Raw genomic sequence first — 25,378 nt, forward strand, 5'->3', positions numbered from 1 at the left:
TCCCTCTTTGCCAATCTGAATGCAGATTGCAAGCCCGTTGCCACCAGGAGCAGAAGGTACAGCACCCAGGACAAGACCTTCATCAGGTCCGAGGTCCAGCGGCTGCTTCGGGAGGGTATTATCGAGGCCAGCAACAGTCTCTGGAGAGCCCAAGTGGTGGTGGTTAAAACTGGGGAGAAACACAGGATGGTCGTGGACTACAGCCAGACCATCAACCGGTACACGCAGCTCGAAGTGTACCCCCTCCCTCGCATATCTGATATGGTCAATCAGATTGCACAGTACCAGGTCTTCTCGACAATTGACCTGAAATCCGCCTACCACCAGCTCCCCATCCGTAAATCGGACCGTCCCTACACTGCCTTCGAGGAAGACGGTCGACTGTATAATTTTTTTTTTTTTTTTTTTTTAAATAATTTTTATTGAAAGAGTTTTTCCATACAGACATTTACCCCTACTAATTTTTAAATTATTTACAACACAATCCCTCTAGGCAAATGTCCCTCCCTCGCCCGCCCACTCGCGCGCACCAGTCCTCCCCCCCCCCCCCCCAGGCAACCTTAACAAACAAGGCAGCCTACAGTTTCAGACATGAGCAGCGAGCAGACTTGCCCGCGTTACAGTCGTGCATGTCCCCCCACGACCCTTGCTGCCCCCCTCCCCCCCCCCCTCCCTCCCCCCCCTCCCCCCCTCCCTCCCCCCCCTCCCCCCCCTCCCCCCCCCCCCTCACCCCCCCTCCCCCCCCTCCTCCCCCCCCCCCCCTCACCCCCCCTCCCTCCCCCCTCCCCCCCCCCCCCGGGTTGCTGCTGCCACGACCCCGAACGTCTATCTCTGATCTAAAAAGTCAAGGAAAGGTTGCCACCGCCTGGCGAATCCCTGTACCGACCCTCTCAGGGCAAATTTGATCCTTTCTAGCTGAATATAGCTAGCCATATCGTTAATCCAAGTTTCAACGCTTGGAGGCCTCGCGTCCTTCCATTGAATTAATATCCTTCGTCGAGCCACTAGGGACGCAAAGGCCAGTATTCCGGCCTCCCTAGCCTCCTGTACCCCCGGTTCTACCCCGACCCCAAAGATCGCAAGCCCCCATCCTGGTTTGACCCTGGACCCCACCACCTTCGACACCGTCCTTGCCACCCCCTTCCAGAACCCTTCCAGCACTGGACATGCCCAGAACATATGCACATGGTTCGCTGGGCTTCCCAGACATCTGACACATCTGTCCTCACCCCCAAAGAACCGGCTCATCCTTGTCCCCGTCATGTGAGCTCTATGCAGCACCTTAAATTGAATGAGGCTCAGTCTCGCACACGAGGAGGAAGAGTTGACCTTCTCCAGTGCATCCGCCCACGTCCCGTCTTCTATCTGCTCTCCCAGCTCCCCTTCCCACTTGGCTTTCAGCTCCTCCCCTGATGCTGCTTCCGCCTCCTGCATTATCTTGTAGATGTCTGATATCTTCCCCCCTCCGACCCAGACCCCCGAGAGCACCCTATCACTCGCCCCCTTACTGGGGAGCAGGGGAAACCCCTCCACCTGCCGCCTAGCAAATGCCTTCACTTGTAAATATCTGAACATGTTTCCCGGGGAGAGCTCAAACTTCTCCTCCAGCCCTCCCAGGCTCGCAAACCTCCCCTCTATAAACAGGTCCTTCAGCTGCCGTATGCCCACCCTGTACCAGCTCTGAAATCCCCCGTCGATGTTCCCCGGGATGAATCTATGGTTCCCTCTTATTGGCGCCGCCAACAGACCTCCCATTTCCCCCCTATGTCGCCTCCACTGCCCCCATATCTTGAGGGTGGCCGCCACCACCGGGCTCGTGGTGTACCTCGTGGGGGAGAGCGGCCATGGTGCCGTTACTAGGGCCCCCAGGCTTGTGTTGCCACAGGACGCCCTCTCCATTCGTTTCCAAGCTGCCCCCTCCCCTTCCATCATCCACTTGCGCACCATTGACACATTTGCCGCCCAGTAGTACCCCGAGAGATTGGGCAGTGCCAGCCCTCCACTGTCCCTACTCCGCTCCAAAAAGACCCTCCTCACCCTTGGGGTGCCATGCGCCCACACGTAGCTCATGATGCTACTCGTCACCTTTTTGAAGAAGGCCCTAGGGAGGAAGATGGGCAAGCACTGAAATAAAAACAAGAACCTTGGGAGGACCGTCATTTTGATTGACTGCACCCTCCCCGCCAGCGACAACGGTACCATGTCCCACCTCTTAAATTCCTCCTCCATCTGTTCCACCAGCCTGGAAAAGTTCAACTTGTGGAGGGTCCCCCAGTTCCTTGCCACCTGCACCCCTAAGTACCTAAAGCTCTTTCCTGCTCGCTTGAAGGGGAGTCTCCCAATACCCTCTCCCTGGTCCCCCGGGTGTATCACAAAAACCTCGCTTTTGCCCAAATTTAGTTTGTACCCCGAAAAAGTCCCCAAACTCTGCTAATAGTTCCATTATCTCCGGCATTCCCCCTTCTGGGTCTGCCACGTACAGCAGTAGATCATCCGCATACAGCGATACTCGATGTTCCTCCCCTCCCCTAGTCAGTCCTCTCCACCCCCCTGAACCCCTCAGTGCCATCGCCAACGGTTCAATCGCCAGTGCGAAAAGTAGGGGGGATAGGGGACATCCCTGCCTGGTCCCTCGGTGGAGCCCGAAATACTCCGACCTCCTCCCGTTTGTCACTACACTCGCCGTCGGGGCCGAGTAGAGCAACTTCACCCACTTAATAAACCCTTCCCCAAACCCAAACCGTTCCAACGTCTCCCACAGGTACTCCCACTCCACCCTATCGAATGCCTTCTCCGCGTCCAGCGCTACCACTATCTCAGCCCCCCCTCCACTGCCGGCATCATAATTACATTCAGCAATCTCCGCACGTTCGTGTTGAGCTGCCGCCCCTTCACGAACCCCGTCTGGTCCTCATGGATTACCCCTGGCACACAATCCTCTATTCTAGCTGCCAGGATCTTTGCCAGCAACTTGGCATCCACGTTCAGAAGCGAGATAGGCCTGTAGGACCCGCACTGCACGGGGTCTTTATCCCGCTTCAATATCAGGGAGATCAGAGCCTGCGACATTGTCGGGGGCAGAACCCCCCCCTCTCGCGCCTCATTAAAGGCTCGTACCAGTACCGGTCCCACCAAGTCCACATTTTTCTTATAGAATTCCACCGGGAACCCATCTGGCCCCGGCGCCTTCCCCGCTTGCATCTGACCTATTCCCTTGACTAGCTCCTCTAGCCCTATTGGCGCCCCCAGCCCTTCTACCAGCCCCTCCTGGACCCTTGGGAACCTCAATTTGTTTAGGAAGTCCTCCATTCCCCCTCTCCTCGTCGGCGGCTCAGACCGATACAACTCCTTGTAAAAATCCCTGAAGACCCCGTTCACTTCTTGCCCCTTCTGCACTACCTTCCCGCCCCTCTCCTTCACTCCCCCAATCTCCCTAGCCGCATCTCGTTTGCGAAGCTGGTGTGCCAGCATCCTGCTCGCCTTTTCCCCATACTCATAGACCGCGCCCTGTGCCCTTCTCCACTGCGTCTCTGCCTTCCTGGTGGTCAGCAGGTCGAACTTGACCTGCAGGCTGCGCCGTTCTCCCAGCAGCCCCTCCTCTGGTGCCTCCGCATATCTCCTATCCACTTCCAATAGCTCCCCCACCAGCCTCTCCCTCTCCTGCCTCTCCTTTCTTTCTCTGTGCGCCCTTATGGAGATCAGCTCTCCCCTGATCACTGCCTTCAGGGCCTCCCAGACCATCCCCACATGCACCTCACCCGTGTCATTCAAGTCCAGATAGCTCTCAATGCTCTTCCGGACCCTTTTACACACCTCGTCGTCCGCTAACAGCCCCACATCCAGCCGCCACAGCGGGCGCTGGTCCCGCGCCTCCCCCATTTCCACATCCACCCAATGCGGTGCATGATCAGAGATCGCAATGGCCGAGTACTCAGCTTCCCGTACCCTCGGGATCAGCCCCCTGCTCAACACGAAGAAATCGATTCTGGAGTACACTCTATGGACGTGGGAGAAAAAGGAATACTCCCTCGCCCTCGGCCTACCAAACCTCCATGGGTCTACTCCTCCCATCTGCTCCATGTACCCCCTCAGCACTTCTGCCGCTGCCGGCCTCCTATTGGTCCTTGAGCTCGATCTGTCTAGCCCGGGGTCCAGCACTGTGTTAAAGTCCCCCCCCATGATCAAGCCCCCTGCCTCCAGTCCCGGAATGAGGCCCAATAGGCGCCTCATAAAACCCGCGTCATCCCAGTTCGGGGCATATACGTTGACCATCACCACTTTCTCCCCCTGCAGCTTACCCTTCACCATCACATACCTACCCTCCTTATCCGCCACCACCTCCTCCGCCACGAACGACACCCTCTTTCCCACCAGAATCGCCACCCCCCGGTTCTTTGCGTCCAATCCAGAGTGGAACACCTGTCCCACCCACCCCCTTCTCAGGCGAACCTGGTCCACTACCTTCAAATGGGTCTCCTGTAACATTGCTACATCAGCCTTCAGTCCCTTCAGGTGTGAGAATACCCTTGATCTCTTGACCGGCCCATTCAACCCCCTCACGTTCCAAGTGATCAGCCGGGTCGCGGGACGACCCGCCCCCTTCCCCTGCCGATTAGCCATGTCCTGTTCCCTGCTCGCCCCGGGTCGACCCTCCCCTTCTGACCCGCTCCCCATGGCGATGTCCCCCTCCCCCCACCTCTCCAGTCCTCCACTTCCCGTTTCTGGTCTTTTCAGCAGCAACCCGGTGTCCCTCCCTAACCCCCCTCACCCCCCCCCCCCCAGGCTAGGACCCCTCCTAGCCGCGATGTACCCTCCATCGTACTCCCGTAAGTCAGCTGGTTCACGCTGACCCGGCTGCTCCTGCCACACTCCGACTCCCCCCGGCGTGGGGGGGGGGGGGGCCTCCCCCCCCCTTGCCACTCCTCCCTGGCCCCGCTCCAGCGCGGGAAAGGTCGCCAATGCTAGCCACGCCCCGCACTCCTCCCCTCCCCCCTCCTCTGCCCCGCGCGCGGGAAAACAGAGGAAAGCCCGCGCTTTTGCCCTGCCACACCCCACCCCGCCATCTTCAGTTCCACCCCCGTCCCCGTCCATGCCTGTAAAAGAACCCCCCCTAGGGGCCCATATCCCCGATCTGCTCTCCCCCCCGTCCCACCTCCCCAACTTAACATTATAAATAACAGATAAATAACAAATAACAATGTACTTAACAGTCGCCCTCTACCAAACAGCATAAATAACCATAAATAACCATGAATAACCACAATAACAATAACTAAGGGAAGTTGGCAAAGGGGGAAAAAACATCAGAAGAAAAAACCACAGCAAGAGTTCAAAATCCAAACAAAGAATTCAGCTGAAAGTACCCGAGCGGCTACGGCCGCCAAGTATCCCCTGGGTCTAATTCGAGTCCAGTTTCTCTTCCTGTACAAAGGCCCACGCCTCCTCTGGGGACTCAAAATAGTGGTGTTGGTTCCTGTAGGTGACCCACAAGCGCGCTGGCTGCAGCATTCCGAACCTGATCCGTTTTGCATGTAGCACCGCCTTCGTCCGGTTGTACCGGGCCCGCCGCTTTGCCACCTCCGCACTCCAGTCCTGGTAGACCCTCACCGTCGAATTCTCCCACTTGCTGCTCCTTTCCCTCTTGGCCCACTCCAGCACTCTCTCACGGTCGCTGAGTCGCTGGAACCGCACCAGCACCGCCCTCGGGGGCTCATTTGCTCTTGGCCTCCTAGCCATGACCCTGTAGGCCTCTTCCAGCTCCAGGGGCGAAGGGACGGCCCCTGCCCCCATCAGGGAGCTCAGCATTTCTGCTACATATCCCGGGAGGTCTGACCCCTCCAGGCCTTCTGCCAGGCCCAAGATCCTCAGGTTCTTCCGCCTCATTCGGGTATCCAGCTCCTCAAAACGGCTCTGCCATTTCAGGTGGAGTGCCTCGTGCACCTCTACCTTTCCCACGAGGACCGTGGCCTCCTCCTCCCTCACAGTCATCTCCTGTTGCAGCTCCCGAATCGACGCCTCTTGGGTCGCCTGGGCTCCCATCAGCCTGGTGGTCGTCGCATTCATTGACTCCAAGAGCTCCATTTTCAGCTCCGTAAAGAAGCGCAGGAGAGCGGCCTGCTGCTCCTCCGCCCATTTCCTCCATTCCTCAGGTGCGCCACCGGCCGCCATTTTGGTCTTCTTCCCCCGCTTTTTTTTGGGAGCTGCTGTTGCTTTCTTTACCACCCCACTCCGGGTACCGACCATAAAGTTGGTCTGGTTCTCTTCAGGGAGCCTTCCCCCACCGGGATTTGTCCTTACAGCGCCGTTGGGGCCCTCCAATCGGCCCGAAAACACCTTTGTAGCAGGAGCAGCCAAACGTGCGACTTAGCTGGTCATAGCCGCAACCGGAAGTCGACTGTATCATTTTCTTAGGGTTCCCTTCGGCGTCACTAACGGGTCTCGGTATTTCAGCAAGAAATGGACCGAATGGTTGACCGGCACGGACTGCGGGCCACGTTTCCATACTTAGACAATGTCACCATCTGCGGCCGCGACCAGCAGGACAATGACGCCAACCTTGCTAAATTTCTCCACACCGCATCTCTCCTCAACCTCACTTATAACACGGAGAAGTGCGTGTTCCACACAGACCGCTTAGCCATCCTCGGCTACGTAGTCCAAAACGGACTACTGGGGCCTGATCCCGACCGCATGCGCCCCCTCATGGAGCTTCCCCTCCCCCACTGCCCCAAGGCTCTCAAACGCTGCCTAGGGTTCTTTTCTTACTTCGCCCAGTGGGTCCCACAATACGCGGACAAGGCCCGCCCACTGATCCAGTCCACACAATTTCCCCTCACGGCCGAGGCACAACAGGCCTTCGCTCGTATTCGCTCAGACATAGCCAAGGCCGGGATGAACACAGTAGACGAGACACTGTCCTTCCAAGTAGAGAGCGACGCTTCAGATGTTGCCCTTGCCGCCACTCTAAACCAGGCAGGCAGGCCCATGGCATTCTTTTCCCGCACCCTCCATGCCTCCGAAATCCGACACTCCTCTGTTGAGAAGGAGGCCCAGGAAATCGTTGAAGCGGTGTGGCACTGGAGGCATTACCTGGCCCGCGGGAGATTCACTCTCCTCACTGACCAACGGTCGGTAGCTTTCATGTTTAACAACACGCAGCGGGGCAAGATCAAAAATGACAAAATCTTGCGGTGGAGAATCGAGCTCTCCACCTATGATTACAAGATCTTGTATCGCCCCGGCAAGCTCAACGAACCCCCAGACGCCCTCTCCCGAGGTACATGTGCCAGTGCACAAGTGAACCAGCTCCGTGCCTTGCACGAGAGCCTTTGCCATCCGGGGGTCACTCGGTTGTACCATCTGGTCAAAGCCCGCAATCTGCCCTACTCCGTCGAAGAAGTACGGACAGTCACCAGAGAGTGCCAGGTCTGTGCTGAGTGCAAGCCGCACTTCTACCGGCCAGACCGCGCGCCTGGTAAAAGCGTCCTGCCCCTTTGAACGCCTCAGCATGGATTTCAAAGGGCCCCTCCCCTGCACCGACCGCAACACCTACATCCTTAGTGTGGTCGGTGAATTCTCTAGGTTCCCCTTCGCCATCCCATGCCCGGATATGATGTCTGCCACCGTCATGAAGGCCCTTGATTCCATATTTGCTCTGTTCGGTTTCCCCGACTATATCCACAGTGACAGGGGATCCTCGTTCATGAGTGATGAGCTGCGTCAGTTACTGCTCAGCAGGGGTATCGCCTCCAGCAGGACGACCAGCTACAACCCCCGGGGAAACGGGCAGATAGAGAGGGAGAACGGGACGGTATGGAGGGCCGTCCAGCTGGCCCTACGGTCCAGGAACCTCCCAGCTGCTCGCTGGCAGCAGGTCCTCCCTGACACGCTCCATTCCATTCGGTCACTGCTGTGTACCGCAACTAACAATATACCCCATGAACAAGTTTTTGCCTTCCCTAGGAAGTCGCTCCCGACTTGGCTCGCTGCTCCAGAGCCAGTCCTTCTTCGTAGGCATGTCAAGCACCACAAGGCAGACCATGTGGTGGACAAGGTACGCCTGCTCCACGCGAACCCCCAGTATGCCTACGTGGAGTTCCCCGACGGCCGCCAGGATACAGTCTCGCTCAGGGACCTGGCTCCCTCGGGTGTTGATCCCATGCCCACACTCCTCCCTTTTAAAAAAAATTTTTTTATTCAAATTTTCACAAAATATCAATAACAGAAAATACTGAGAACAGAAAGAACAAACCTCCCCCCCCACCCTCACCCCCCCCCCCCGCCCTCCATGTATACAAAAAAGAAGAAACAAATTAACGCCCATCATTAGCAAAGTACAAATATACACGTCCCTTCAGCCAAAACAAAGAGACGCCCCCACCCCCCCCCCCCCCCCCCCCCTCCTAGGGCGTCCGCCCACGTCCCCTCCTCAATCTCCTCACCCAGCTCCTCCTCCCATTTACCCTTCAGCTCCTCCACCGAGGCCTCGTCTACCTCCTGCATCACTTGGTACGTTGCCGAGATCCTCTCCTCTCCAACCCACACCCCTGAGAGCACACTGTCCTGAACTCCACGTGGCGGCTGCAGAGGGAACTCCGCCACCTGCCGCCTGACAAACGCCCTTACCTGCATGTACCTAAAGGTGGTGCCCGGAAGGGGAGCCCGAACGTCCCCTCCAGCTCACCCAGACTCGCAAACTTCCCGTCTATGAACAGGTCCCCCAGCCTCCTGACACCTGCCCTGTGCAAACTCAGGAACCCGCCATCAATTCTCCCCGGGACAAACCGGTGGTTCCCTCGTATCGGGGACCCCATCGAGGCCCCCACCTCCCCCCTGTGCCGTCTCCATTGCCCCCAAATTTTGAGGGTAGCCGCCACCACCGGGCTCGTGGTATACCTCGTTGGAGGGAGCGCCAGCTGCGCTGTTACCAGCGCCTCCAGGCTCGTGCCTACACAGGACGCCATCTCCATCCTCTTCCATGCTGCCCCTTCCCCGTCCATTACCCACTTACGCACCATCGCTGCGTTGGCAGCCCAATAATACCCACAGCGCCCGCCACCCCCCCCCCCCCCCCCCCCCCCCATCCCTGCCCTGCTCCAAGAGCACCCTTCTCACCCTCGTGGTCCCGTGCGCCCACACAAATCCCGTAAAGCTCCTGTTAACCCGCCTGAAAAACGCCTTGGGGATAAGGATGGGGAGGCACTAGAACAGGAACAGAAATCTCGGGAGCATAGTCACCTTGACTGATTGCACCCTACCCGCCAGAGACAGCGGCAACATGTCCCATCTCTTGAACTCCTCCTCCATTTGCTCCACCAGCCTTGTGAGGTTAAGCTTATGCAAGGCCCCCCAGCTCCTGGCCACCTGGACCCCCAAGTACCTGAAGCTCCTCTCCGCCCTTTTTAGTGGGAGCCTACCAATCTCCCCCTCCTGGTGCCCCGGGTGTACAACGAACAGCTCGCTCTTCCCCAAGTTGAGCTTGTACCCCGAGAAATCCCCAAATTCCCCGAGAATCCTCATCACCTTCGGCATTCCCCCCACCGGGTCCGCCATGTATAACAATAATCCACATCCACATAGAGCGACACTCGGTGTTCCTACCCACCCCGCACCAGCCCCCTCCAGTTCCTCGACTCCCTCAGCGCCAGGGCCAGGGGTTCAATTGCCAGCGCAAAAAGCAGGGGGGACAAGGGACACCCCTGCCTCGTCCCTTGGTATAACCAAAAATACTCCGACCTCCTCCTATTCGTGGCCACGCTCGCCATTGGGCCTCATATAACAGCCTCACCCACCTGACAAGCCCCTCCCCAAACCTGAACCTTTCCAGCACCTCCCACAAGTACCCCCACTCAACCCTATCGAAGGCCTTCTCTGCGTTCAACTGCCGGCCTTCTACCGCCGGCATCATTATAACATTCAAGAGCCTCCGTATGTTAGTGTTCAGCTGCCTCCCTTCACGAACCCCGTTTGATCCTGGTGGATAACCTGTGGCACACAGTCCTCTATCCTCGTGGCTAAAATCTTCGCCAACAGCTTGGCGTCTACATTTAGGAATGAGGTCAGCCTGTATGACTCACACTGCAGGGGATCCTTGTCCCGCTTAAGGATCAAGGAAATCAGCGGCCGAGACATCGTCAGATGCAGAGCCTCCCCTTCCCTTGCCTCGTTGAAGGTCCTAACCAACAGGGGGCCCAACAGGTCTGCATACATCTTATAAAATTCGACCGGGAACCCATCCGGCCCCGGCGCCTTCCCCGACTGCATGCTCTCTATCCCTTTGACCAGCTCCTCCAGCTCAACCGGCGCCCCCAGTCCCTCCGCCTGTCCCTCCTAAACCCTCGGGAATCTCAGCCGGTCCAAAAAGCGCCCCATCCCCCCCTCCTCCGCTGGGGGTCGGACCGATACAGTTCCTCATAAAAGTCCCTGTCTAAACCCCTTCGCACCACATTTCCTCCCCTATCCTTAACTCCACCAATCTCCCTGGCTGCATCCCGCTTGCGGAGCTGGTGCGCCAGCATCCTGCTCGCCTTCTCCCCATATTCACACACCGCTCCCTGTGCCTTCCTCCACTGAGCTTCAGCCTTTCTGGTGGTCAACAAGTCGAACTCAGCCTGGAGACTACGACGCTCTCTCAGCAATCCCTCCTCTGGGGCCTCCGTGTATCTCCTGTCCACCCTCACCATCTCCCCCACCAGTCTCTCCCTCTCTCTCTGCTCTCTCCTCTCCCTGTGGGCACGAATGGAGATCAACTCCCCCATAACCACTGCCTTCAGTGCCTCCCAGACCATCCCCACTCGGACCTCGCCATTGTCATTGACCTCCAGGTATCTCTCGATACATCCTCGAAACCGCCCGCCCACCTCCTCGTCCGCCAGCAGCCCCACCTCCAAGTGCCAAAGCGGGCGCTGGTCTCTCTCGTCCCCCAGCTCGAGGTCCACCCAGTGCGGGTCATGGTCAGAAATGGCTATCGCCCAATACTCAGCATCTTCTACCCTTGCAATCAGCGCCCTACTCATAATGAAAAAATCAATCCAGGAATAGGCCTTATGCACATGGGAGAAGTATGAAAATTCCCTGGCCCTCGGCCTCGCAAACCTCCATGGATCCACCCCTCCCATCTGGTCCATAAACCCCCTCAACACCTTAGCCGCCGCTGGCCTCCTACCCGTTGTAGATCTGGATTGATCCAGTGGCGGATCCAGCACTGGGTTGAAATCCCCCCCCCTTCCAAATCTGGAATCCGGCCCAACATGCGGCGCATGAAACCCGCATCGTCCCAATTCGGGGCGTATACATTGACCAGCACCACCCGCTCCCCCTGCAGCCTGCCGCTTATCATCACATACCTCCCGCTGCTGTCTGCCACCACGTTCAACGCCTCAAACGACACCCTCCTCCCCACCAGGATCGCCACCCCCCGATTTTTTGCATTCAGCCCCGAATGAAACACTTGGCCTACCCATCCCTTCCTCAATCGAACCTGATCCACCACCTTCAGGTGCGTCTCCTGAAGCATGGCCACATCCGCCTTCAGCCCCTTCAGGTGCACAAACACGCGGGCCCATTTGATCGGCCCATTCAGTCCCCTCACATTCCAGGTTATCAGCCGGATCAGGGGGCTACCTGCCCCCCTCCCCCGTCAACTAGCCATTACCCTTCCTCAGTCCGCCACGTGCCCGCGCCCCCCGCTCAGCCCGTTCCCCACGGCGACAGACACACATCCCGACCCCCTCTACATGCTCCAGCTCTTTCCCGGCCATCCCAGCAGCAACCCGGTACCCCCCCTCCACAAGCCTCCCCCCCCCCCCAAGCTAAGGCCCCCCCCCCCCAGCTGTGTAACCCTTCCATTGTACTTCCGTAAGTCAGCCGACTCCTGCTGACGCCGGCCGCTCCAGCCACCCCAATGACCCTCCCCAGTGTAACACAATCACCGCGCGCACCCCCCCCCCCTCCGGTGCCGGCCCCGCCCACTGCTCCTCCAGCGCGGGAGAGAAGCCCGCGCTTTCATCCCAAGCCCCGCCCCCTACCCAACACGCGGGAAAAGACGGGCACATGACCCAACAGGACCGCGAACCACCACTCCCAGTGAAAAAAAAACAGACGTGACAAAACGCCCAAGTAAACAGATAACAGTCCCCAAAAAAGCAGAACAGCAAAAAGACATCATCAAATAGAACCGATAAAAGCGAAAGGATACCAAGGAGGACAAAGCCTCCGGGCTGTGTACACCGTTCCCCAGCCCTCAGTTCAAGTCCAGCTTCTCTGCCTGGACGAAAGCCCAGGCCTCCTCCGGAGGGTCAAAGTAGAACTGGCGGTCTTTATAAGTGACCCAGAGGCGTGCCGGCTGTAACAGGCCAAACTTGACACCCTTCTTGTGGAGCACTGCCTTCGTCCGATTAAAACCAGCCCTTCTCTTTGCCACCTGCGCACTCCAGTCCTGGTAGATCCTGACCTCCGCATTCTCCCACTTACTACTCCTCTCCTTCTTCGCCCATCTCAGCCCACACTCACCGTCGACAAAGCGGTGAAAACGGACCAGCACCGCCCGAGGCGGCTCGTTTGGCTTGGGTTTCCTCAGCAGCACCCGATGGGCACCCTCCAGCTCCAAGGGTCCCTGGAACGACCCCGCGCCCATTAGCAAGTTCAGCATCATAGTCACATAGGCCCCGAAATCTGAACCTTCCAGCCCCTCTGAGAGGTCTAGACTCCGCAGGTTCTTCCGACGGGCATGGTTCTCCATCTCCTCCATCCTCGCTGACCACTTCTTCTGGAGCGCCTCGTGCGACTCCACCTTCACTGCCAGGCCCAGGAGTTCGTCCTCGCTCTCCGAGGCCTTTTGCCGAAGCTCTCGGATCTCCGCACCCTGAGCCATCTGGGTCGCCATGAGCTTGTCCAGGGAGGCCTTAAGCGGTTCCAGGATCTCTGCCTTCAGCTCCCTGAAGGAGCGCTGAAGCAGCTCCTGCCGCTCCCACGCCCACTGCTGCCACGCTGCTGATTCTCCGCCTGCCGCCATCTTGCCTTTCCTGCCTCGCACCTTTCTCTGCTCCAAAGCCGATTTTTTGACCACTCCGCTCCTGGTCCAGGCCAGGATCTTAGAGGAAGTGTTCCAACACGGGGAAAAGTCCAACCAGTACCGCTTCGGCCCCTTAAAAGAGCCCAAAAGACCGAAAATAGCGGGAGCTACCAAACGTGCGGCTTAGCTCCGCATCACTGCAACCGGAAGTCCCGACTACTTCCATAACTGAGGAGGTGTGAAAGGTACTTCACAATGTGCAACCATCAGCAGACCACTTCTGAGGTGTGGTGAATTATAAATACTAATAATCCACACTGTATTGTACAACATGTGTTGAGCCTGTATATTGTATTGGATCACGTGTAGTTGCGCGGCTCTACCCATAGGGGGTGATGAGGAGCTTGTACTGGGCTCCACCCTTGGCTCCGCCCATGGCTCCACCCATGGCTCCTCCACTTAACCGGATGTATAAAGGTTGATGCTGAGAGCCTGCCTGCAAGTTCATCTGGAGTTCATCTCGTCACAGGCAGGCTCCGTTGTAAGACGATTAAAACCACTGTTCCCTTTTTAAAAATAAATTTAGAGTATCCAATTATTTTTTCCAATTCCGGGGCAATTTAGCATGTCTAATCCACCTATCCTGCACATCTTTTTGGGTTGTGGGGGTGAAACCCACGCAGACACGGGGAGAATGTGTAAACTCCTCACGGACAGTGACCCAGGGCCGGGATTCGAACCTGGGTTCTCAGCGCCGTAACCACTGTGCTACCATGCTGCCCTCACTGTTCACTTCTAACCACGTGTCGCGTGAATTGATGTTCTCATCATGAGGGTTAGGGTTATTCACCTCCAACAACCACAGCCATTTTTCTTTGTGCTGGCATGACTGCTACCAGCAAAGAGTTTTACCCCCAATTTCCAGTTACTTAAATTGTGCTCGGGCTCATTAATGTCAGACGCAGTCAAATTATGCCTTGTTGTCAAGGGCAGTCATTCTGACCTCACCTCTGGAATTCAGCTCTTTTGTCCATGTTCACGCTTTTTGTCCATATTTAAGATCTGAAACCAAGTAGTCCTGGTGGAACTTAATAACCCTTCACCAATGTGGAGTATAAGTGCCTCTCGACATCACTGTCGATTACATCTAGCAAAACTTTGCTATTCAACTGTGGAGAGGCATCACAATGGTGCCAGACATCTTTGCATATATATGTACTTTCTAGCAGATGAAACTGGACAGGGCTTAGGCGTGAAATATGCATGTGATTTGATTTTTCCCTTTGAAGCCAATTATTATTATTTTAAAAATATTTTTATTAAAGCATTTATATACATTTATACATCAAACAGAACAAAACCGAAAAGAGAACAAACAGGAAATCTTATCACAAATAAGTAATCAAAATCCCCTGTGAACTACTTTCAATTGGGTGAGGCTAAGCCTAGAGCACAAAGAAGATGCATTCACCCTTCTCAGAGCCTCCTCCTATAGTCCAGCCTCCAGCACCCATAAGACCATAAGACACAGGAGCAGAATGAGGCCACTTGGCCCATCGAGTCTGCTCCGCCATTCAATCATGGCTGATATTTTCTCATCCCCATTCTCCTGCCTTCTCTCCATAAACCCTGATCCCCTTATTAATCTAGAACCTATCTATCTCTGTCTTAAAGACACTCAGTGAATTGGCCTTCACACCTTCTGCTGCAAAGAGTTCCACAGATTCACCACCCTCTGGCTGAAGAAATTCCTCCTCATCTCTGTTTTAAAGGATTGTCCCTTTAATCTGAGATGGTGTCCTCTGGTTCTAGTTTTACCTACAAGTGGAAACATCCTCTCCATGTCCACTCTATCCAGGCCTCGCAGTATCTTGTACATTTCAATAAGATCCCCTCTCATCCTTCTAAACTCCAATGAGTACAGACCCAGAGTCCTCAAACGATCCTCTTATGACATTCCTCACCCTCCCCAGCTCTTCCTCCCACTTCCGCTCCACTTCCGCTTAACTTCTCCTATCAGGGCGCCCTCCCAGTCCATTAACTCTTTATAAATCTCCCAAACCCCTGCTTTCGACACACTTTAACCTGCAACCCCGGGAGCAGCAGGTCAGGAAAGGACGGCACCTGCTTCCTCACGTAGTCCCGAACCTCTAAGTCCTAGAACCCATTCCGACTCGGCATCTCATATTCCTCAACCAATCCCTGCAAGCTCGAAAAGCCCCCCACAAATATAGAACATAGAACAGTACAGCACAGAACAGGCCCTTCAGCCCTCGATGTTGTGCCGAGCATTGTCCCGGTCCCCAAACCACTCTATCCCCACCTTCCGCAACCCCTGGAACCCCGCTCCCAGCCCTTCCGGTACAAACCTGTGGTTCCCACAAATCGGAGCCTAAACCAAGGTCCCCTTCAGCCTCAGGTGATGCCGCCACTGTCCCCACACGCTCAGGGATGCCATCACTACCGGGCTTCTGGAGTACCTGACCAGCATGAACGTCAGAGGTGCCGTCAACAGTGCCCCCAAATATTTGGGATTTATACCCCAAATCCACCAAATTGTCCATGATACTTCCAATTCTTTCCAATGGGTTCGATATGTAGAGCAACAGATCGTCTGTATATAGAGATCTCTGTACTCCACCCACCCCCCGCACTATCCCCTGCCAACCCCTTGATGCTCTAAGCACCATTGCCAGTGGCTCTATTGTCAAGGAAAAGAGCAATGGGGAGAGTGGGCATCCTGCCTCGTCCCACGATACAGCATAAATTACCACAAGCTCACCCGATTCGTCCTTATACACCCGTCGGCACCTGATACAACAGCTGGGCCCAGTCCACAAACCCCTGCCCGAACCCAAAATGCCCCAGTACCTCCCACAAATATTCCCATTCTACTTGATCAAAGGCCTTCTCCGCATCCATAGCGACCACCACCTCCACATTCCGTCCCTCCAACGGCAACATTATAACATTCAACAGACGCCTAATGTTAGATGACAGATGCTTCCTCTTAATAAACCCCGCCTGGTCTTCCCCTATCACCCGGAACACAGTCCTCAATCCATGAGACCAAGATCTTAGCCAACAACTTGGCAACCACATTCAGCAGTGATATCCACATTTGGCAGCACGGTAGCCTTGTGGATAGCACAATTGCTTCAAGCTCCAGGGTCCCAGGTTCGATTCCGGCTTGGGTCACTGTCTGTGCGGAGTCTGCACATCCTCCCCGTGTGTGCGTGGGTTTCCTCCGGGTGCTCCGGCTTCCTCCCACAGTCCAAAGATGTGCAGGTTAGGTGGATTAGCCGTGATAAATTGCCCTTAGTGTTCAAAATTGCCCTTAGTGTTGGGTGGGGTTACTGGGTTAAGTGGATAAGGTGGAGGTGTTGACCTTGGGTAGGGTGCTCTTTCCAAGAGCCGGTGCAGACTCGATGGGCCGAATGGCCTCCTTCTGCACTGTAAATTCTATGATATCTATGATATCAGGCGATAGGACCCACGCTGCTCCGGATCCTTATCCCTCTTCAAAATTAAAGATATTGAGGCCTGCGATAACGTGGCGGGGAGCTGCCCCTTCTCCCTCGCCTCATTGGATGCCCTTAACAGCAGGGTCCCCAGGTCACCCAAATATTTTTTATAAAATTCCACCGGAAAACCGTCGGGGCCCGGGGCCTTCCCGCCTGCATTGCCCCCATGCCCTACATCATCTCCACCAGTCTAATGGGTGCTTCCAACCCTTCTACCAAGTCCTCCTCCACCTTGGGGAACTCCAACACATTCAGGAATCACTGCATTCCCCTCCCCCCTGGTCGGGGGCTCCAATATATAAAGCCTCCTATAAAACTCCTCAAATACCCTATTTACCCCCACTGGGTCAAGTGTCACTTCTCCCCTATCGTCTTTCATCTTTCCAATCTCCCTCACCGCCTCCTGCTTCCTGAGTTGGAAGGCCAGCATCCTACTAGTCTTCTCCCCATGCTCGTACATCGCCTCTCTGGCCCTCCACAACTGTCCCCGTGGACACCAGCCCAAATTCCATCTGGAGCTTCTGTCTCTGCTTCAATAATCCTGCCGCTGGAGGCACCGAATACCTCCTGTCCATCTGAAAATCTCATGGTCTTGCCATTTCTGCTCGCTCCTCCTTTTCCTTATGCGCCCAGATAGATATGAACTCCCCCCAATCACTACTTTGAGTACCTCCCACAGCGTGATGGCCAAGACCTTCCGTGTATCATTGAATTCCACATACCCCCGAATGGCAGCTCACACCCGCTCACATACCTCCTCATCTGCCAGCAACCCTACGTCCACTGTGGGTGCTGGGCACGCCCCACAGTCCACTTGCACGTCCACCCAATGTGACGCGTGGTCTGACACCACGAATGGCGAGTAGCCCGAGCCCACCACCCCGCCTCTAATGTCTTACCTACCACAAAAAAATCAATCCGAGAGTACACCCTGTGCACATGTGAGAAGTACGAAAACGCCTTGGCCCTCGGCCTCCCAAACCTCCACGGGTCCACCCCCCCCATGCGCTCCATGAATCCCTTCACTGCCGACACCCTCCCCGACCTCTGGCCTTTGAGGCTAATTATAATGCCTTCTTGAACAATATGAGTTGATCCAAAAATTTATCTAAAATAACCATTACAAATAACTGAACCTGTGCTCAAAAAAATATTTGTGTGAAGAATCATTTGCTGATTGCACTGCTTAATTTATAATACATGAGGTTTGCTTACCTTATGTAAAGCCAGTTCCTCTTCTTGCAACCTAATTCTCTCATGCTTCTTAAATGTCACATCTTCTTGGTACACCAAATTCGCAACAGCACTACGATGCATTTCTAAAGCCATTTCTTTCTTTAACAAATAGAAATTTCTCAATTCATGATTTTTGCAAACCTTCCAATTTCTTTGTCCTCTTTGAGTCATTACCATTAATGTCCAGCATATGTGCTAGGTAATTGCTTCCAGTTCTCTGCCAATGCATTGTGAAACTAGATGTCTCAAAATTTAAAATCTGCATTTAAGTCGAACTTTTTACCATCTCAGGATGTCTTAAAACGCTTCATAGACAAAAATTACTGTTGTACTGCTAGAAATGTGGAAGCTAATTTGTGCACAGCAAGGTCCTCAAAACAACAATATGATAATTACCAGGTAATTTGTTTTTGTGATGTTGGTTAAGGGATAAATATTTGCCAAGACACTGGGGAGAACTCTTCCGCTCTTCTTTGAAATAATGATTTGAGTCTTTTATATCCCTCTGAGAAAGCAAATAGGGACCTAAGTGAGCATATTCAAAAGATAACACCTCTGAGAGTTCAACACTTCTTCAGCACTTCATTGGAGTGTCAGCCGAGACTTTGTGCCCAAGTCTCTGAAGTGGAGCTTGAACTCACAACCTTCTGACCCAGGGGCAATAAAGCGACCAACTGTGCAATAGCTGACACCTAGAATGTACAGGATGACATTCTCTGCTCCCTTGTGAGTGGCACCGCTCCACAGAGACATGGCTGAGGTCTGCAATTCTGGATGACAGATTTTAATCGGTTTATCCACATTGCACGATCCACGAGCACAGTATGCCATATCTTTAATGTTTTACATTCTTTCTATGTCTTGCTGTAATAGTGATGGTGTATTGAAAACATAATTTACTTATTTATTATGGTAGATGCCTCACGTCCTTTAAAAAGTACCTGGATGAATACTTGGCATGCTATAACATTCAAGACCATGGGCTAAGTCCTGGCAAGTGGGAGTAGGTGGGCAGGGCAGGGCCTTTCATGCGTCAGTGCAGACTCAGTGGGCCGAGTATACTGTAGTATTCTGTGATTTAGAGTCGAGAGTACAGTATGGCTTTTTTACAGCAGCAGTATTCCTATTCCTGTTAATTTCTCCTCTCCTTTTCATTGCTGTTAGAAGTGGGCTCCTTGTGGGGTTATGGGTGTATGGTGGCCATCAACTTGAGCCTAGAGATTGAATATCAATGGGATATTTGGTCACATGAGGCCTCACCACTTAGCCCATTTTTGTATTTTCTTGACCATCTTCATTCATGAGATTGTTGGAGTGCAATCAGCAGCTGGTACTCTGGGATATTTCATTCCTTCTTAATCAAAGTAAAAAGTCTTACAACACCAGGTTAAAGTCCAACAGGTTTCTTTCAAACATGAGCTTTCGGAGCACTGCTCCTTCCTCAGGTGAATCTGTTGGACTTTAACTTGGTGTTGTAAGACTTCTTACTGTGCTCACCCCAGTCCAACGCCGGCATCTCCACATCATTCTTAATCAAAGGCATTGAGGCCAACTGCAGTGTTCTACCAATGCTATTGCTGAGATCACCTAATACTGTGCAGTCCAAAGATGGAACCTGAGGGAGCCATTTGTTTCTAGGTGGTTAATTTATTCAGAGGGTTGACCAACTAGGACATTGGGGAGACTTTTTCTCTTCTTAAAAATAACTATTATTATTTATTATTATTATAATCAATTGTAAGAAGTCTCACAACACCAGATTAAAGTCCAACGGGTTTATTTGAAATCACAAGCTTTCATCAGGTGAAGGAGCAACATTCCGAAAGCTTGTGATTTCAAATAAACCTGTTGGACTTTAACCTGGTGCTGTGAGACTTTACAGTGCCCACCCCAGTCCTGCGCCGGCATCTCCACATCAACTTATCAACTGGACCTGGATCAAATTGTGCTTGGCGGCCCTGAAATCTGAGTGTTGACAAAGCATTTGAATGTAAAGAAAGTGTTTGTATTTATTTATTTTTTTTTTTTAAATACTTTTTATTGAAGAAATTTTTCAGAGTACAAACATTTTAACCCCCCCTACATTTGAATTATATCAAAACAAAGTCAAACCCCCCTACTTAACAAGAATCCCCCCCCCCCCCTACCCGCGCGCCCCCCCCCCCCCCCCCCCCCCCCGCCTCCCCCCCCCCCCCCTCCCCCCCCGCCGACGAACCGGCCGCCAGACCATCTTGTCGTTTCTGGCAGTGTCCTCGGGCAGGCCTTGCCCGTGACACCACCGATACCGTGTTTCCTTCGTTGTTATCCCCCCTCCCCCCCCCTCCCCTCCCCCCCACCCTCCCCCCCCCCCCCCCCTCCCTCCCGCCCTCCCCTCCCCTCCCGGGTTGCTGCTGTCACAACCTCAGTTTCTATCTCTGATCTAAGAGGTCCAGAAAGGGTTGCCATCGCCTGAAAAACCCCTGCACCGACCCTCTCAGGGCGAATTTGATTCTTTCCAATTGGATGAAGCAAGTGTTTGTATTTATTACACGTAGCCTGTAGGTTGGGCTTGTCTGAGGTAGCTCCTCCAACTGAATGGGCTGTAAACATTTACTGTTTAAGCTCACATATAGTTATGAATACTGCCCATTAGATTATGTTTTAAACTGTCTCCTTTAATTCAAGATAAAATAAAATCGTTTGGTGAAATGCCCACGAAACCTCATACTGAATTTGTCAGGAGGCAAACCCATGGGACCTGCTCATCATGAAGCCAGAAACTCAAATTGACACATATTCAAAGTATGATGCAAGCTTCAACACTGGGACACAAAGAAGGAAGCAGCTGGCCTTGCTGCGTCCAGGCTCAGAGACTCTCAGCGGCAGTCAGATTTGGAGAAAGACTGAAAGCAGATGCTGCTATGCCAGCCAGAAAAAAAAGGACTGGTTTTGTGGTTAATCACCAATTGGAGTGCTAGTGAGGATAGAGTCCCTATTCGAGGAATTAGATAATGAAGAAATCGTGGAGCAGGTTTTTCTGGAGTTTAATGTATTGATTGCCAACTAATTGATGTTAGTCAATGTTGATTTTTGTTTGCTTGTTCCAGTAAAAGTTTAAAAAAATGTGAACTCTTGTACGTTAGGGCAGCACGGTAGCATAGTGGTTAGCACAATTGCTTCACAGCTCCAGAGTCCCAGGTTCGATTCCCGGCTTGGGTCACTGTCTGTGCAGAGTCTGCACGTTCTGTGTGCATGGATTTCCTCCGGGTGCTCCAGTTTCCTCCCACAGTCCAAAGATGTGCAGGTTAGGTGGATTGGCCATACTAAATTACCCTTAGTGTCCAAAATTGCCCTTAGTGTTGGGTGGGGTTACTGGGTTATGGGGCTGGGGTAGAGTTGTGGGCTTGGGTAGGGTGCTCTTTCCAAGAGCCGGTGCAGACTGGATGGGCTGAATGGCCTCCTTCTGCACTGTAAATTCTATGGCACTTTGGGTGGGATTCTCCGGCCACGTCTGTCCGTGAATTCCGTCCAAGGTCAATGGAGTTCTCCATTGTACGCGGCTCGCCCGTGACGATCTAGTGGCAGGTGAGGCAGGAGAATTCAACCCTCTTTGGAGGTCACTAGGAAATTCATTTGACTTTTTACAAGTTTTCAGTCTCTACAGTGATTGTGACAATATGTAAAATAGCCATTAGTTTAAGATACTGGAGAATGGCTGCCATTGTTAAAATCACATCTCAGCAAGGATTCAATGCAATTAATAATAATCTTTATTAGTGTCACAAGTAGGCTCATATTAACACTGCAATGAAGTTACTATGAAAATCTCCTAGTAGCTGCACAACGGCGCCTGTTCGGGTACACTGAGGGAGAATTCAGAATGTCAAATTCACTCAACTAGCATCTCTTTGGGGTCTTAGGAGAAGAGGTGGTCAGGGGGAAAAAATGGCAAAAACTCAGAGCTTTAAATATTTCTTGTAAGCTAAGGGTCGAGTATATTTGGGATAATGTGCGATTGAATATAGTACCACCCACACAGTGATGTAAGAGAACACATGACTTGCACCTAGGGGTCAGTGTGGTGTTGGATAGAACTTTGTGTACCAGCAGCATGGAGACAGCTCCTAGCTTGTACCCTTTACTGTTGGGATGATCCTGGAACCACTAAGATCTGGTGCAAAACAGATCTTCCAGCTGATGTAGATCATCTATAACTAGGCTCTCTCCCCGCGGTGCATAGCCTCAGATTTCCTATAACAGTTGTGATGTCAAGACAACCACTGTCGTTAACTAAGCAAAATTGTAAGTTTCTGACTATTCAAGCAAAAATGTGTCCAGACAGAATGGTCTCTCCTTATGGAGCAGGGTTGTCCATTCTCGTTAAAGGTGCTGGAAAACCTTCAATGGTCAGACCAGCCAGCCACTCAGTAGATAACCACCATTCTTCCAGCGGAGGATGGAAAAGAGAGCGATCAGCAACCTGATGACCATCAACTCCCTGCCCCGAAGAGGGTACAACAGGTCAACACTACAAACACCGAACATATGCTGCATGCCAGCATGCCAAAACTGGAACCTTGTAGCAAAATGCAGAAGTGAGCGTAACACTAAACCTCGTTATAGACAGAGGAATGCTTATCCTCTGCCACAGAGGACATCGCCACAATCCACCAAACAGAAGAAGCAAACAAAATGACAAAGAGACGAATTTAACTTTCACCCACCCTGCAAGAAATGACCAGCTCAATACCTGAACTGACCAAGTATGGTTCAATACAAAAGAATGCAAGAAAACAATGAAAAGACACCAAATTGAGAACAGCCTCTAAGCCGACAGAAAAAAATCAACAGTTACAGAACAGTCCCTCCGACAAGTGTACAAATGCCTGGGGCAGCAGGGTAGCATGGTGGTTAGCATAAATGCTTCACAGCTCCAGGGTCCCAGGTTCGATTCCCGGCTGGGTCACTGTCTGTGTGGAGTCTGCACGTCCTCCCCCTGTGTGCGTGGGTTTCCTCCGGGTGCTCCGGTTTCCTCCCACAGTCCAAAGATGTGCGGGTTAGGTGGATTGGCCATGCTAAATTGCCCGTAGTGTCCTAATAAAAGTAAGGTTAAGGGGGGGGGTTGTTGGGTTACGGGTATAGGGTGGATACGTGGGTTTGAGTAGGGTGATCATGGCTCGGCACAAAATTGAGGGCCTGTTCTGTGCTGTACTGTTCTATGTTCTATGTTGGAAGGGTTATGAAACCATCAGGCCACCTGAACCTTTGAATGCAAGGGCTTGAAGGGGGGACGTCGTACCACCCACACAGTGATGTAAGAGAACACATGACTCACACCTAGGGGTCAGTGTGGCGTTGCACAGAACTGTGTGTACCAACAGCATGGAGACAGCTCCTAGCTTGTACCCTTTACTGTATATGTGTATATAATTCTAAGAGATGGTTAACCCACGTATGACCACTAAAACTTCTTCAAATCTTTTTTAATAATAAATTTAGAATACCCAATTCTTTTTTTTCCGATTAAGGGGCAATTTAGCGTGGCCAATCCACCTACCCTGCACATCTGTGGGTTGTGGGGGTGAGACCCATGCAGACACAGAGAGAATGTGCAAACTCTACATTGACAGTGACCCGGGGCCGGGATTGAACCTGAGTCCTCAGTGCCGTGAGGCAGCAGTGCTAATCACTGCGCCATTGTGCCGCCCGAGACTTCTTCAAGCCTACCAAACTGTAGCCAACACCCTATGACAATTTACAACATGCTCACAACACAAAGAAACCTGAATAATGAAAATTAGTAATACTTGTGAAGTGAGACTATTTTATTTTTTTAAATATTCATTAAATGGTTAGCAATGGAAATTTTCAAAACCAGAGGGGGTCAAAATGTTTATTTTCTTTACGTGAGAAAAAAAGATTTGGATTCATGGATGGATGTATATACCTGAAACTTTCCATACAGTACATTAAATAAAACATAAAATATCTACAGTGCAGAAAGAGGCCATTTGGCCCATCGAGTCTGCGCCAACCCTATTCCCGTAACCCCACCTAATCTATTTATTCCTGGACACTAAAGGACAATACACTTAACCCGCACATCTTTGGACTGTGGGAGGAAACTGGAGCACCCGGAGGAAATCCATGTAGACATGGGCAGAATGTACAAACTCCACACAAACAGTCACCCAAGGCCAGAGTTGAACCTCGGTCCCTGGTGCTGTGTGGGAGAAGTGCTAACCACTATGCCACCGCACCGTGCTGCCCCATTCGGGATATTTAGTTACAGTTAATTTTGTTTTAATAATTCTCTGATCCTACAAAGTTGGGTGCAAAATATGCATTATGTCCTTAACTGTAGTCAAGAAGCATATTATTACATCAATTCCAACCCCTGATCCACTGCTATTAAACACTTACTGTTGTCTTATCTATCAATCTGAAATCCAAGTACATCAGGTTAGGCAGGAAGGCAGGAATGTACATGCTATAACGCTCATCTTCACAGATAGGATTGCCAGCCAGGTTCACTGTGCGCAACCTCTTAAATCTTCTTAGGTAGATAATCTGTACGAACAAAATTATTACAGTCAGGGGCCTGGCCCTTCCAAACCGGTTGTAATATTATTGGGTGGCGAACACTGAGAAGGTGCGGGGCTGGAGGAGGGAGTCGGAGGCTTTGTGGATGACAATGAGGTAGGCTCTTGTAAGGGGTCAGGGTTGTGCGCTGGCAATGGCGCCACTCCCATTTGTCCCAGGGAAGTATTCGGGGAGTCCGGTGATGGTGGCCACGCTGAAAATATGGAGGCAATTTTGACAGCACTTTAGGTTAGGACAAGGTCGAAGTTGATGCCGATCTGAGGGAACCATGGATTTGAGCCAGGGAGGATGGATGCTAGGTTTTGGGGTTGGGAGGAGCGACGGGTGATGGAAATTACATAATTTTAGAAAGGTGGTTTGCGAGTTTGGAGGAGTTTGGGGAGAAGTTTGCGTGCCAAGGGGGGGGATTTTTTAGGAATATGCAGGTACAGGATTTCATGAAAAATGTTCCCCCGACTTTTCCCGTGGCACCGCCCTATTTGTTGCTGGAGGATGTGCTGTCGGTAATGAAGTGGAGGAGGGGGTCACCTTGGTGATCTATGGGAGGATTTTGGATAGGGATATGGCGTTTCGGGGGGGGGGGGATAAGGCCAAATGGGAGGAGGAGCCGGGGTTCACAATGGAGGAGGGGCTGTGGTGTGAGGTGCGCGGAGGGTGAATGCCTCAACCTCATGCACGAGGCTGGGGCTAATACAACTAAAGGTGGCACATAGAGCACACCGGACGAATTTGAGGATGAGCAATTGTTTGTGGGAGTGGAGGATACTTGTGAACCGTGTGGGAGGGGCCCGAGCCAATTACGTACATATGTTCTGGTCCTGCCTCTTGTTGGAGAAATTTTTGATGTCGATCCTCAGCAGCCGTCTTGCATGTGGATTTAGAGCGGAGTCTGACTTTTCGGGTTGTCAATGGGAGCGGGGGCAGATGTTTTAGCCTTCGCCCTGTTGCTTGCTCACAATGGGTTCTGTTTTGGTGGGGGTCAGTTTCTCCAACATGTGCCTTGGTGTGACTGGGGGATCTAATG

At 52.8% G+C, this 25,378-nt stretch overlaps 1 protein-coding gene across 2 annotated transcripts in view; it reads right to left on the minus strand.

The window, feature by feature from the left end:
* The window catches only part of drc3 (dynein regulatory complex subunit 3), a 107,140-nt gene that overhangs the window by 65,259 nt on the left and 16,503 nt on the right, over positions 1-25,378 (minus strand). For both annotated transcript variants that reach the window (XM_038820599.1, XM_038820598.1), the window contains exons 6-7: positions 24,175-24,321; positions 17,752-17,871 (exon numbers count right to left, since the gene is read on the minus strand). In XM_038820599.1, coding sequence (XP_038676527.1) covers positions 17,752-17,871; positions 24,175-24,321 — 267 coding nt within the window. The remainder of the gene's footprint in view (positions 1-17,751; positions 17,872-24,174; positions 24,322-25,378) is intronic.

This window comes from Scyliorhinus canicula, chromosome 15, assembly GCF_902713615.1.
Source record: "Scyliorhinus canicula chromosome 15, sScyCan1.1, whole genome shotgun sequence".
In the NCBI taxonomy this organism is placed as follows: domain Eukaryota; kingdom Metazoa; phylum Chordata; class Chondrichthyes; order Carcharhiniformes; family Scyliorhinidae; genus Scyliorhinus; species Scyliorhinus canicula.